The sequence below is a fragment of the Tyto alba genome, unplaced genomic scaffold, assembly GCF_018691265.1.
Source record: "Tyto alba isolate M040663 unplaced genomic scaffold, T.alba_DEE_v4.0 Super-Scaffold_10, whole genome shotgun sequence".
NCBI classification, from domain to species: Eukaryota; Metazoa; Chordata; class Aves; order Strigiformes; family Tytonidae; genus Tyto; species Tyto alba.
The window spans coordinates 2092442-2106904 of record NW_024881262.1 but is presented as its reverse complement, the minus strand read 5'-3'; the positions used below and the strand labels follow the sequence as shown (position 1 = coordinate 2106904).

General features: G+C 43.2%; 1 protein-coding gene across 4 annotated transcripts in view; it reads right to left on the bottom strand.

Annotated features, from left to right (window-relative positions):
• The window catches only part of LEKR1 (leucine, glutamate and lysine rich 1), a 63881-nt gene that overhangs the window by 11662 nt on the left and 37756 nt on the right, over positions 1-14463 (bottom strand). For all 4 annotated transcript variants that reach the window (XM_042796478.1, XM_042796481.1, XM_042796487.1 and 1 more), the window contains 3 exons: positions 2747-2828; positions 1152-1229; positions 691-894 (listed from right to left, as the gene is read on the bottom strand). In XM_042796478.1, the coding sequence (XP_042652412.1) occupies positions 691-894; positions 1152-1229; positions 2747-2828 (364 nt within the window). The remainder of the gene's footprint in view (positions 1-690; positions 895-1151; positions 1230-2746; positions 2829-14463) is intronic.

Below are 14463 nucleotides of genomic sequence, written 5' to 3'. Positions count from 1 at the left end.
CCAGACTGGTGGGAATTTGCCCATCCTCTCCACCGAATACTAGACCCTATCCAACAACCTGCCCCACTGTAATACTCGTAGAATCGTTACGGTTTGCAAGTTGCTAATAACCTAAGTTACAGGAATTGAAACTCTGCTGGGCTTTTGCTCTACAAGCCTCACGTAACAAAGAGCAGCTACAATAACTGGGTGTTTGGGTTATGCTTGAGCTGAAGCCCTGCACTGCAAAGCAGGCCTTTTCCCCTTTTTTTTAACAGGCTTTTTTCTTTTTTTTTTTACTTTATCATTCCAGTTTTGTCCATCCGGTAATAATTTAAAAAATCCAACCGATGAATTCCGGAATCCCAGGACGTGAGCTCAGGGCTGCCAAGGCTCTTAAGAGTTTTGCCCTAAAAGCAGGAGCTGAGAGCGGGCAGTGGCAGGGCAGGACCGTCCCGAGCGCCCAGGCAAGGCGGCGACGTCGGAGCACCGAGCTGGGACCGGCGGGGCTCTCCCCGCCCGTGCTCCTCGTTCGGCCGCCGCACCCCAGCGGCACAACCCCCCCTTGGCAGAGCCCAGCTGTCCCTTCCGCAACACCGACAGAGGCTGAGGGCCTGGCAGAGGAGGAACGTTTTCATTTTTAATAGATCTGCAAAGAGACAAGCTAGGCCGAACATCCAGGCGCAGGAATTACCCAAATTACCCCATTACCTTTCTTGTTTCAACATTACCACCTCCTCCTCTGTCTGTCTAAGAAGAGCTTTAAGTGCTTCCAGCTCACTTTCTGATCGACTGGTTCTTCTCTTTAGATCTTCTTCTTTCCTTTCTTTCTCAGCCATTTCTTCCTGTAGATGTTTGCATACTTGTTGGGAAATCAGAAGAGATTCCTCCTTTTCCTTGAGCTCTTTCATAAGTCTACAGATGATATAAAAAAGTATGAGTTTTGTAGTTACTGTATTCTCATTTACAGACAAACTAAATAGATAATTTGTACCTGAAAAATAAAATACTGGACAAAACCCTCTGTATTCCTTACGAAGCTAAATCTAGTGAGTTGAACACAAAAATAGAAAAAAAAAATACTGTATACAAACTGCACTAAAAGCGTAACATTTTTGCTCTCACTGCTCAGAAATGTATACGTTATGAGCAAATATAATTGCAGCATTTACCTTGACTCAGAAATTCCATTTTCATATTTCATTTTTTTCAGCTCATTTTGACAGACATCAAGTTCCGTTGATTTCACCCTAAGAAAACATTAAAAAAACCACGTATTGTCCAAAGAAATGATAACCCTTACTCATGCAGTAAGCTGAACGTCATTTATTGATGTATTCTCTAACTTGCATTTTCTATTTCAGTTAAAAGGCAGACAACAAACAAAAAGTTCTTTTGGTTCTAGCAAACATTTTTAAGTAACTGGAAGTTACACGTCCAATATAATCTCAGCATGATCCAGGATCACAAGTTTAATGTTGCAAGCAAGAAAGTGAGGTGTTGCAACACTGATGAAGGTTTCAAGTAAGATATGAATAAAAATGAACAAATAACGACCTAGTAGGTAAGAGGGCTGGAAACTTTGCAGGTTTCTTGTCACTATGTCATCATTTCACCAATTAATAACCATGGTTAAGCGTCATATTTACATTTAAACAGATATAGAATATGTTATTTTATTAAATTGTACCCATATTACATTGAAATTTTAATATTACATTTGGAAACCCTTTACTGTTTATTTAACTGAGTTGACAAAATCTTTTTGTCATGCTCAGTACTTGTTATTATCATTAAAACACCCCGTTGCTAAGCATTCCAAATATTTGCAACTTCGTTATGATCAGACCCTCTGAATATAGGAACTGAAACCAGAAAGTACACATCATAAAAGAACATATCCTTGTTTAAACTTCAGGAAAACACACAAAACCACCGATAACAGCTGGTCTCGAGATTGGCACTCATGGTTCATCACTCGAGGGCGGCCCCTCCGCCAGCACTGGCCCCGGAGAACGGCGCGCAACGGCAGCCCGACGCTGTAAGGAAGAGGGGCACCTTTTTTCTCATTTCCTCAGGTTTCGGGAGAGGATTCCTTTCTGCTCTCCCCTCAGCCCACGGGCCGCAGCAGCGCCGGGGCTGGGCGAGCAGAGTTCCTCACCCGGCCTCAGCGCTCGCTTTGCACTCACCGCGCCTCACCGACAGGTACCCGCTGACGTGCTACCTTCGCTCTACTCGCGGGGGTTTTGCAGACGTTTACTTGAAGCCGTAGGCGTGGCACGGTAAAATTACAGACTGCAACGGCCTACTGGGGCATGGGGAAAAGTCACAGCAAATTTTGATTTCTCTTTTATCGGCCCCCTCCACATACTAGGCACTGATTAAATACTAAAGTTTCTGATTAGTTTTATTGCACCTTTCCCTCCACCCCAAACCTACTACTTTCCACACACATTTTTAGCCCAGAAGTTACATGGATTGCACAAAGCTTATCCTACAATTGTGTGTTAAACAAAGTGTTGGATTGAGCTGACTTAACCTTTGCTGTACCATTAAACACGGGCGGAGGAAGAAAGCCCTGCTTCCACAGACAGACACGCTCAGAAAGGTGGTTAGAAATACAGACCGTTTAATATGACGATAAAATATTTTCCCTGTTGGTCACAACCTTCTCAAAAATTCACAACAAGCAGCGCGCTCTGAAAAGCAGCGCTCTGTCGCAGCTTTATGCGCGGTGGCAAACCAATCAAGCACCCAGAAATCTTACATTAGCAGCTTTTTGTAGTGGTCCATCTCGGCTGTTACCTTCTGCAGCTTCAGTTCAATCGTCTCTACTTGATTTGTTAAATCTGAAAGCAAAAACATGGGGTTCACGTCTGTATTTATATTAAAATATTTCACTTCTATATGTATTTTACTTGCATCTCGGACACGTAGCTCCTCACTCCCCCCTCAAACAGGCAAAGCAGTATATCACAGCACTGCCTCTGAACATCGCAGAACGGCCACCTGTGAAAAGTACAGCCTTGTGATTTGTAACCTGTGAATTGATTTCTCACTGCTTACAAACCATATAAGCCACTTTTTTCTATTTTCCTAACAATCTACTTCTATTGAAAAGGCCAGAGTGCTCTTGCGCTGCTGTACACTTCAGAACAGCCCTCCGATTTCTATTCACACTCCAGCAGAGACTGCCTTTATAGCAAGAAGCTGGTTTTTGGTTTTTGTTTTGTTTTTTAAACCTACCAGGAAACATCAAATTCAACTGAACGTAAATATGAAATGCTTTAAATCACACGGTTCGTACATAATGCTGAGAGCAAAAGCATGCAAGAAGGTGGACCTGAGAATAACCTGCTAATGCTACTTGATATAAACCACTGACATATATATTTTGTCTTAGACTCTCGGAGCTAAATGTTATCTTTCAGAACACATCACCTACCAGTTTCAAACAGTCATTGCCTTTTTTTCTGGTATATATCCCAGTTCTTTTCATCTGTACAATTAATTTAATTACGTCTTTTTTCCCGCCCCCCACTTGGAGAAAGAACTTCCGAAGAAAATACTGAGCAAAGATAAAAGAACTGTTAAATACCACTCCTCCTGCACGTTCTCATGTAAATGAAAAAGTGACAAATTTACTCCCAGCAGGCAACGTAACACTTTTGATTGACCAGCTTTCACCCCTGAGGACCCCAAGCCGGTCTCCCCGATCACGGCGTGGCAGGTCAGACGCCGTCAGCCTGTCCTTGCAGAGCAGCACCCCAGCGTTTTGCTGCATGCAGGGTACAAGCACGTGCTATGCGAAAACACAGGCTGGTGAGAACAGAATAGATGTTCTCACCTTTTGTAACTCAACTGTTTGTTTCCCTGCAGGTGCAAACTAATTTTAAAAGCTTAGTTAAAATCCTTTAGTGACTTGTATTAGACCATTTGGTCTCAAGGAACACAGTAACAAATAACTGAAACTTGGCAACTTTCTTAAACATTTATATAGCAAAAGAAGTCTTGTCTAGTTTTGTATGGCATAATATTATCCTTTTTTAAAAAAAAATATCCTAAGCCTAGTCGTAACTTCAAGATTTGAAGCCCTATAAATTTACATAACAGCACGAACCTTAATCTGATTCTCATCTCAGTGAACATAGCTAAATATGCTCATGCACAAGGAGAGCTGACTTTTAAGAAAACGTAAGAATGACCTGAAACGAAAGCCACCTCTGCCAAAAAGACAGCATCATAAACTACATGGAAAAAAATGTCCGATAGAACATTGCAACAAATCTAGAAGTGGAAGAAAACCCAAGATTTTTCCCTCAAAATGCAACAGCAAACTAAATGAGCTGACTTCCTCTCTGAAGGTGAACAGCTACAAAGAGAGCCCAACCTCTCTGTCTTCAAAGCTCTCTGATGTATAAACTCCAAGAAGCCAAATCTAACTGGGATTCCTGTTCTTAAATTTACCACTTCTGACATCAGAATTCACTGAATTTTTGTAACTTTCCCTACGTGCCTATTTCAGTCATTTCCAGCAACTACCATGACGATGGATAACCCCAGAGCGGGATCCCCCACATCATACCTCACCTCGCTAAATCCTACGACGTGGGAGATTCCTGTATTTTCAATAAAGGGAAAAGGAAAGCTGTTCATCATCTCAGACTACAACAGAAAAAACCAGGGAGAGAATTACATAGGGTAAAGTACACACTATTGTCAGACACATTCCCAAACTATCAGCAGTTATAAAGAGCTTTTTTAAGAGAAAGATAAAATTTCTTTGGGCTTGACTATGACCTTGCAAAAGTCAGTGGAGGTTAATTATAGAAGCACCTTTTATACCACCTGCCGCTGATGACAAAACAAATAAAATATATTTTTGTATAATATACCATTGCCATTGTGTTTGTGCTCTTCAGGCACAAAAACACTAACGCAGTCCTGCATCCATTTTTGCAACGGTTAATAGACATTGCCACATCACTAATCTTTTAACATTGAAACAGCTTCTACCCTGCTTCACATCAGGCAGAGTCCACATAATTAAATGAGCAAACAGAAGAGTGGAAGTTGATATTCAAGAAAAAAAGCCTTTTAATAAATGAGAATGGATGCACGCAGAGCACTGCTCATTACAAGCCCTGATCCACAGAAGCGAACAGACCCCGGGCACTACAGATCCTCCTGGAGTTAATTTGTTCATTTTTTTTAGCACACAGGGATGCTGGTGGCACTGCTGAGCGCACACGGAGCTCTGCCTCACACTCCTCTCATCCAAGTTTATTTTTTGTCTCCTTGAAGCAGTTCAACCTACTCCACAGAACACGAGACGTGACAGAAAAAGGCAATTTTTTGAACAGGCTGAAAAGAACAGTATTGCTGGGAAAACGTAAAAAGCATGTTTAATCACCATGCATAGTTTCTATCAGATCACACTGACGACAGTGCATATATATATATATATATATATATATATATATATATATATATATATATACACACAGACATACAACATTATACATACAGTAAGAAACTCAACAGTATTCCATGAGAACCAACCATCAGAGGGAAGGCTTAAAATTCCTTACTTCCGGTCATTATTTATTTTCCAATGCTTCTCCAGGGTATTAACTCATAAAATGTTAACATTATCAAATTATATTGAAAAATGGCAAATGGTAATTCACATGGAATCCTTCCTGTCCCAGACTGGAAATCCAAGAGTCCATAACAACAAGCTGTTGTTAAAAAAAAAAAAAAAACAAACAAACAAAACAAAACAAAGAGCAGCATTCTTGAGATGATGCAAGTGATTTATCTCATCTGGAAATACAGGTGAAAGCTCTGAGAGAAAAGCTCAGGCTGAAATGTTTTCTGGTGGGAAAAGCAGCGTCTTTCAGCACAGCAAACCCTCTCCAAACTGGAGAGCAGATTTTTTCTTTTTTTCCCCCTCAGACTTTGCTTCATCATTTGCATTCTGTACTCTATTTTCCATTCCAGGGATGATTATATCTGAAGTAGTCTATTTTCTCATGTTGCTGTCCAGGTCTCCAACAATACCAACTTTTTATCAACCAAATTATCTCTTTTACACCGAAGTATAGCTGGTGATGCTTTATAAATAAGTCACCACCGTGGCAAAGGAACACAGCAGTGAACGGAACAGCCAAATGTACGTGACAATTCACTTTCAAAATGTCATGTAAATCTGCTCCAATTGCTTTTCCCTTAAAGAGAACGGGATTTTTAGTCCCTATTTAAGAGCTTTGCCTATCACTGGGTGACTGTCCTCAAAAAATAATTCAGTCAGGAAAGCCCACTATTTAAATAAAAATATCTCCTTATTCACTGGCCAGACAAGAACACAAGCTGACCTTTAGTTTTGCCAGTTTTATGGATGTGCCAGTACTTCTGCATTAACCAGCAAAACCCAAACCCCTAAACTCTTCTCACTGATGCTACCGCAACACTATATACAAGCAATTTCTCTGAAGACTCTTAAAAAAAAAAACAAACCCAAAACACTCAGCAAACAAAACTTCCTGTAGGAGCAGCACAGTGGTATCATCTCTAAACTGATTTTATGATTCTGCAACTGTAGTTTTTCATAAAGTGCTGCTAAGGGGGGGGGAGGAAACGGGAGCCACAGTACCGACGCTGGAGGTTGCCCAGGAACCCACTCGTGTGCCCCGCGGCTCGCCCCCGAAGGCTTCCTTCTGAGGACACAGCTCAGGAAGAAAGAAGAGAGCAGCCCTTGCACTGCTGTGCTGAAGCTCTTTAAAAAAACACGAAGAGTATCTTATGTTTTTCTTCGTATAAAACACATTTTTGTGCAAAATATTTTCCTTGAAAGCCGTGGAGAGAATTACGGGAAGGTGGGCAATCTGCAACCAGCGCTCTCATTTTTTCAGAGTGTGATCACAAAGAGCTTCACAAGCATTTCTACACTTGGTGTTATTTGCATAATATTTTAAAAAGTGATATTCGTGCATGTTTTCCACTCCCCAGAGTTTTTCAGCAATAAACGGTCTAAAAATATAAACATTTTAAACTTACTGATAAATTTGTTTAAAGGAATTGATACAACAGTATTGCAACCAAAAAAACCCCTTATAATTACCAAAAAAACCACCGCCTAGAATTCACAGCTTAAGGTCACTTCTGTTGCAATGTCTATTTGACTAAAGTGAAATAAGCTCCCAAAGTTTGAGTGAAGTCAATATTTTTTGTCTTTTAGTATATACATTATCCATCACAGATATTCACAAACCACCTTGCACAGTATCACACAGGAGGTGAAAACTTATCTAGAAATTAGGGCTTCTTAGAGGCATCTAAATTAGGTGTGTTATTGGCTTTCCAATGATTTCTGGCATCTGTCTTGCGAGTTACCTGAGAAGGTTTGGGGGGGTAAATGATGGTGACTATTTCCAGGTGACTTGCTGCCTGCCCATCCCCTTGGCATTCCCTGCCAAGCTGTCAGAAGGACCTTTTGGTATCCAACATCCTGCACTCAGCAAGTACACTGCATTTCTATAAGGTAATAGCAACTTTCACATTTCTGTCAAATTTTCTTCTCCCCATTTCATAAAATATATAAACGAGAGGTTATCTGCACTAAAATTTCAACAGGTGGTTTTTTTCTCTTTGAAGATATGGATGAATTAATGCACAAACTATATAAAAGTAGCTAGATCGGTATAAACTAATGCTCCAGTATATCCCAGAAATCGTCTTTCACAGAATACCGTCATGCTGTATTTTAATTTTTCAAGAGGGAAGTAGCCCACAAAACTTCAAAACAAGACGAACTACAAATACACGCGCACACAGCTGACATTCTGGGAATTCTAGAAATCGCATCTATCAAAGGGAGAAGAACGTTACAAGGACAGAAAACCATTAACTCATATTTATTGTTAGCTACTACTACTACTAATCTGTATTCAGTTAGTAGAGAATACTTAGCATTTCCATCAGACCTGCAGATACCCAAAGGCTCAAAAGGCGCAGTTACACACAGCTCCACCTGAGATGACACATGCTGGCATTTAGACAAAAGAAGTCTCAGAAATCCATAGGGACTGACCCTCTTCATTCTATAGGAAGAAGATACTCCTAGCTTTGTGGCGAGGGCTGTTTTTCCCACGCCAATATTGACGAGAAATGGAAAGCGAGCAGGTCTGGCAAGGGTGAAACCAAGCCTCACGCGTAAATCAAGCTACGGTCTGGCAAAAGTAAAGTCAAATTTCCTTCGGACCCCGTTCCAAGTGGCATTTATCGCCTCGGCAGGTCGGTCCCTGCCCTGCTCGCCCAGAGCAGGTTCTGCACAGAGAGAGGAGAGCAAGGAGCCGCGCGGCTCCGCTTGTACGGGCGGGGAGAGCCGGGAGCAATCCGGAATTCTGCACCGACACTGTCCAAAACACTGGTCTTGGCAGCAGCAAACATGGAATATGCTCCCACCATAAAACACAGCACGGCCACGGCCGAGCGAGGCGAGGCTTGAGGTGAAGAAGAAAGTCAGCTCCACAGAGGCATTCCTCCAACCATCACCTCCCCGAGCCCCGTGCTCAGCGGCAGTAATCCTATTGAAGAGCACGCACAAGCTGGCTGCAAACTATTCAGCTAAAACTTGGCTCAAAGTTTTTTCATCAGCTCTCCCCATCCCTCCTTACCCCGTTATGCCTGTAGGTTTCCTTGGGCGATGAGTTAAGCAATGAGCGGCTTTGCAGGCATTAGAAAGGAATTTTCCTGAGGGGGGGAAAAAAAAAAAATAAAAATCAAATTGTTTCCAATTCTACAGTTTTTCAGTATTCCTCCTACTGCCACCTCTAAGCTGGGTATGTCCCAGTGAAAAAGGATTGAAGGCTGCTGACCTTGACTCCCTAGAGGAAAAAAAAATAAATAAAAGAGGTGGAGAATGCTACCTTCTCTTTTCCTACTCAAATTAGGGGACATTCTCAACTCTTCATGGCGGCACCCCTGCTCTGATGTACTGGATGCTGACTACACCTGGAATAATATTTACTAAATAACTGGTAGCTGCCATTTAGCCCTGTTAGTCCCTGCCATTCCTGAGATACCAAGTCCTCGGGTGCTTTGGTTTGACTGTTTTCCTCAAACTGGTGGGAGGTGGTACAAAGCCCTTCCACAGAGCTACTGTTAACCGTGCTCCAAGTCTGATGGCAGTGCATGACCCCAGCAAACGGCGGGGGCAGCTCAACTGCACGTCAAAACCACCGGGAACCGCTGGTTTATAACCTTTCAGTACCCTCTTACTGTTTCAGTTTTGTGCCTGGAAAGCCAGCCACGTTTTCCCTCAGTTCCCTGGGAAAGAGCCACGGAGCATCCGCGCTTGCCGCTGAATGGAACCCACAGAGATAAATCACCGACAACCTACAGCTATTTCAAAACCATGTTTGTGTGACAGTGTTGTTGCCAAAACTTCCTCTCAGCTGTTTTAAAGACTTCTCCGACGAACTCCCACTGTAATCAAAGCCACGCGGTCACTCTGTTATCTAAGTCCTGTTATCTGCGTCAAAAAACTGCGCAGCAGACACCGGACCAAGCCGCGACGTTTGCTGCTCGGAGCTGGCACCTTGGCCTCCTCTGCGAACTGGAAGTCATGGCCAAGTACACGGAGGACAGATCAGACCACCTGCAGTTTCTTTTGTTTAATTTCCTCGACTGGGCATCCTTCAGTAACATATTGTTCTGTACACTTTTCCAAAGCTAAATAATTCAACTTTAATTTCCTGCCATTCATCCTGACACTGCCTTATGAAGTAAATGGCTCTGAATGCCTACAGAAAAAGGAGAAACTCTGGCTTCACACACCGAGCAGATGTTAGACAGAGCATGTGGGAACAATCTAACACTGACAACAGCAAGTTCTACTGCTATGTGACTGCTTTGTTAAAACGGATTAAGACCAAATTGCTGTAGATCAACAACAGAAAAAGGAGAGCCCGTTGCCTTTCTTCTCACGGGGACGGCTGCTACAGAGCAGCTTTTCACAAACGTCCCTTCTGGACAATTAAAAAAAAAAAAAAAAGGTTATTACAGAGGATCTGTGGCAACTATTAATAACGGTGGTCTTTTTTCATCTTCCTAGATGTGGGAGTATGGACACAAGTTCTGGACTAAAGGCAAAAGAGAGGGATAATGCTCACTTTGGTTCTAGTACTTTGGGTGGTCTCTTTCAGCTCCGTTTCTTCTTTTGCTCAATTTGTTTTGAGAAGTTTTCATAATGATTGAGCATCGGACAGTTTTTCATGAGGGGGGTAGATGGATTCAATTATATGGCTGGTTTCTGCAAGTCTTCTCTAGAGAGAGTTCCCACTAAACTCAAGAGGAGCTGGTTAGCAGGAAGTCTGAGGGATGAGACCCACACTGAGACTAAATAATACAGATTTCAATCAAGTTTGAGAAACATAGTGAAAATGAGGAAAGTAATAAGGAGAACGGTAATACAAATGGAAACTTATGCTGAAAATTTGCAGAAGAAAGAAAAAACTCATTCAAAAGCTTACTTAAAAATGTTCTCCTGTAATGAAAATAAAGCTTATTGCAAAATTTGCAAAACAAACGAAAAGCATTCATGCTTTGCAATACTGCTACTCGTTTTAAAGGTTTAAGAAGCACCACGTTGTAAAGCAGCTTCAGTCCAAACCCATCTCAATATCATTCACGTTTAATTTTACTTTTCCTTGCGTTTCACAGTGGATCTTGCCATACTCATAAACAGTCAAGAGTGACCCTTTGGGCAGCAGATGCGATCAGCCCTGCCCTCAGACCAGGACAAAAGGTGGATAACCTACACCTCTGTGTCTTAGCAGCATCATATCCTCCATACAGTGAGACTCTGTTGTGATGGGGACAGAGACCGAGGACAGCACAGAACACGCACAAAGAGAAGACATGAAGAACCAAAAAAAAAAAGAGCCAAAGCTGGTGACTGTTTCCTCTCATTTGGGTGAGTTCCCATAGATGCAGCCCATAGTGTCTGCAAAACACCGAGCACGGAGTCCGCCCAGAAGTGGGTTTACAGGAATTCAGCCACCCAGTTTGCATCCTCTCCAGCTGCCCGGCCAACGGCACGGTGCTGAGTGAAGGCTCTGGTTCCTGCTTTGCAAAAAGCAACAACTGGTAAAGCTTTCAGTGAAAAAGAAAAAAAAAAAAAAAAAAAAAAAGCACCGTGAACTATAGTCACATTGGATAAGCAGCTACTCTGGAAGCCATTAACTCTGCAGCTAATTCATAACAGATTCACAGTGATATCAGTTCAGAAGCACGCGTGATCGAACTATGTAATTTTCCAATTTTCCTGCAAAAGCTACCAAAAAAAAAAAAAAAATCCAAGAGGCTTTCTGAAAAATTTGATCTCATCTAAATAAAAGCACAGTGGTTTATATATATCTAAGAATAGGAAGACTATGTGCCAGTAGTTAAGACTTTCTGGAGGGGTTAATATGAGCAGCTCAAATAGATATTGCCCCCGCAGACTCCAGGCATTCCTGAGACCCGCCGGCCCTGGTTAGGTCAATGCCAGTCACGGTATGAATCTTTTTCTGGATCACTAAGTCTCTGGTCTAAAATGGTTGTGCCCACCTAAGAATAAACGCTAAGCCTACAAAGTTCATCTGCTTCCAATTTCAGAAATACAGTCCACTGCTCACTACCTGAGTGCAAACAAGTGGATTTGCCACTTCTAACCACATCCCTGCACTGCAGCACAGAGAGAAAACAGCGCAGGGAGAAAGTAGTTTCATTTTCCCTTTCTTTAAGCACGGTTTGGGGAACAACTGGCAGATAAGTTTGGTTTAAACAAGACGAGCTTTGACTCATTATACCGGTTGCTGATGAGAAAGAGCCGCTGGGGCAGCCCCGTTCTCGCTCTCACCGAGAAGCAGAACGGCTGCGTAGGCTGCACGGGCTGCCCTCCAGTCCCGCTGACCAGGACTACCCAGTCCCAGCGCACGCGTGCCAGCAGCAGACAATTCCTTGCAAAAGAATCACGGATTAAAATACTTTTTTATTTTATCAAGCTTTATGAAATGGTCATCAGGGTTCAGCCGGGTAGGGAGTCACGGAGCGGATGGCTGGAAGGCACCTCTGGGGGTTCAGCCCTCTGCCCAGAGCAGCGCTGCTGACGCCACCAGACCCGGCTAGCTGTGCTTTTACTCTGCTGAGCCTTGCAGACCCTCCAAGGCTGGAGACTCTGGGAAGCTGAAAAAGCTTTTCCCAAGGACCAGCCTGAAGCTCCGACGCTGTGGCCGCTGCCCCGAAGAGTTGGGACTCCCGTCACCTTCCTCCCTGCCCCCCCGGCACCCCCAGGGCCGCTGTTGGGTCCCTCTCGGCCCGCCGGGACCAGCCCAGCTCTCACCAGGACACGGTTTCCTTTGTCCAATTAATCTCATTTTAGAAACAATGCTTTTTAGAGGCTTGGTCCATATGTACCCGAACACGCGGGACACTCCCTGTACTACCTCAGAATAATAAAATAATATTTGTCACGCTGGCGGACTGAAGGAAACCTCCCTGAGCCTGGCGGGTGTGAGAAGCATCCTTCGTTCAGGAAACGGGGAGTCGCAGTTCGGCTCTTTCGGGCACCAAAGGGACTGGCTGGAACAGAAACTCAAACACAGGAGCCACACGATTGCCATAAAGAAACTGAGGGCCAGGGGGAGCCGGGCAAATGTAGCCCAGTAACATTACAGGGGTGGGCAGAAAGAATCCAAGGGGTCAGGAAAATACCGGTAGCTCAAACCTGGAAGACAATCAGAAGATTGAAAAGGGGAGAGCGCACAGATCCCCAGCCAAGACACACTGGCACCCACCTCCTGTTGCTACATTTCTCTGGTGTTATGAGAAAACTGGTGGTTGTAGGTATTATTTAAAACCTATTAAATAACTGCTCCTTGTAGGGAGCAACCTATGAGGCCCTGAATACTGGCTGATGAGCTGTTTCAAAAGGGGTACAAATATATAATTTTTCTTAGAGCATTGATGCTAGACCAAATTCGGATGTACGCTCAAACGTATAATTTTAAGTAGATTTATTTCAAAAGCATAGTGGAGAAGCTGTGAGAAATAGGGAATACATACGTGAAAAATTACTGTGTCAGAGTAGGAATAATTTGCCTCACTCTATGTTTCTAAGGAGACCAAAGAAGTGAAATAAATACTCAAAGTCCTTGCATGCACTGAACAGAACTATTTATTTTTATTTCTAATATTTCATGCGTTATGTTCTCTAAGATAAATTATTTTTTTGTATACGCAAGAAAGTACTTCTTTTTATTTGTGACTCACAAGCACAACCCTGTCTGGAAGGAGCCCAGGGATGGACTCCAGCCGTAGAGATTTACATCCTTTCTGGAGACCTGACCAGTGCCACCAGGAAGTCTCTAAATCAGTAAAAGCTGCCAGGAACTGGGAGGATGTGCCAGAAAAAGGAGTGCCTGTTTCTTATCTCCCCCAGCATATGTTGCTGACCACTGCCAGGACTGGGCTTGCTGGGCCTTTGGTCTGAACTACCATGTTAGTTCTTTCACTTTTGTAGGTAAAACAAGCAGGCGAAGGGACCGGATTCTAACTTATCTTGAGCGGTGCAAACCTAAAACACCCTCAGTGCCCTCAAAAGAGCAAGCCAGCGACCGCATACGCCACGCAAACATGATCCAAGGCCCCGTGAAGTGCTCAACTGGAGAAACAACGCTACCTCGGCAAGGCCTGCTCCCTGCTCCCTGCTCCCTGCGAGGTGCCGCAAGCACTCCTGCGGCCAGAGGGACTGCCTGCGCGGTATCTGCTCACCCACGGCCAGGGTTCACACTCCGCCATCAGAGAACTTGGTCCTTCAATCCGAATTTTCTGCATACGTTCTTGCTTTTTTGAACCCAAGCTAACTGGGATATGTCAGAATTGTTCCTACAGACCGGCCTCTCTCACGTATTAAAATTGATTTGAAATACTGCCGCTTCCCTATTCGCTGAGAGAACTGGAGGAGAGAAAAATGGAGCTTCTGACCTTAATTTTCCTTGGAGACAAATTTTCTTTCTTTCCCCTTAGTGTTTAGGCCAAGCAGGTGAATCAAAATACAATAAATAGATATCCTTTAACATGGATTCCTGCTTTTCCTCAAGAAGCAAAGCGGGGCCCTTCTGTAACTAAACCATCCTCAAACACAGCATTACCCAAACACCTAGCTGAAGAGAACTAGGACGCTGTTCTTTCCATCGCATTCATCTGTTTCCTTTTCCACTTTTGAGAGACTGCTGAAAAGCGCTAATGAGCCATTGCTTCGTCTAACCCATTTGTCACATTCTGTTCAAACACCAACACTGCATTCCCCAGCTCTCACCCTCCAAATTCCTAGTACCGCAGCTGGAATTAATAAAAAAATATTTCAACAGTACTTGTAGTATGAATAGTGGATATTTGAACTGCAGCCTACCTAAAACTACAGGAAACTATTCTCTC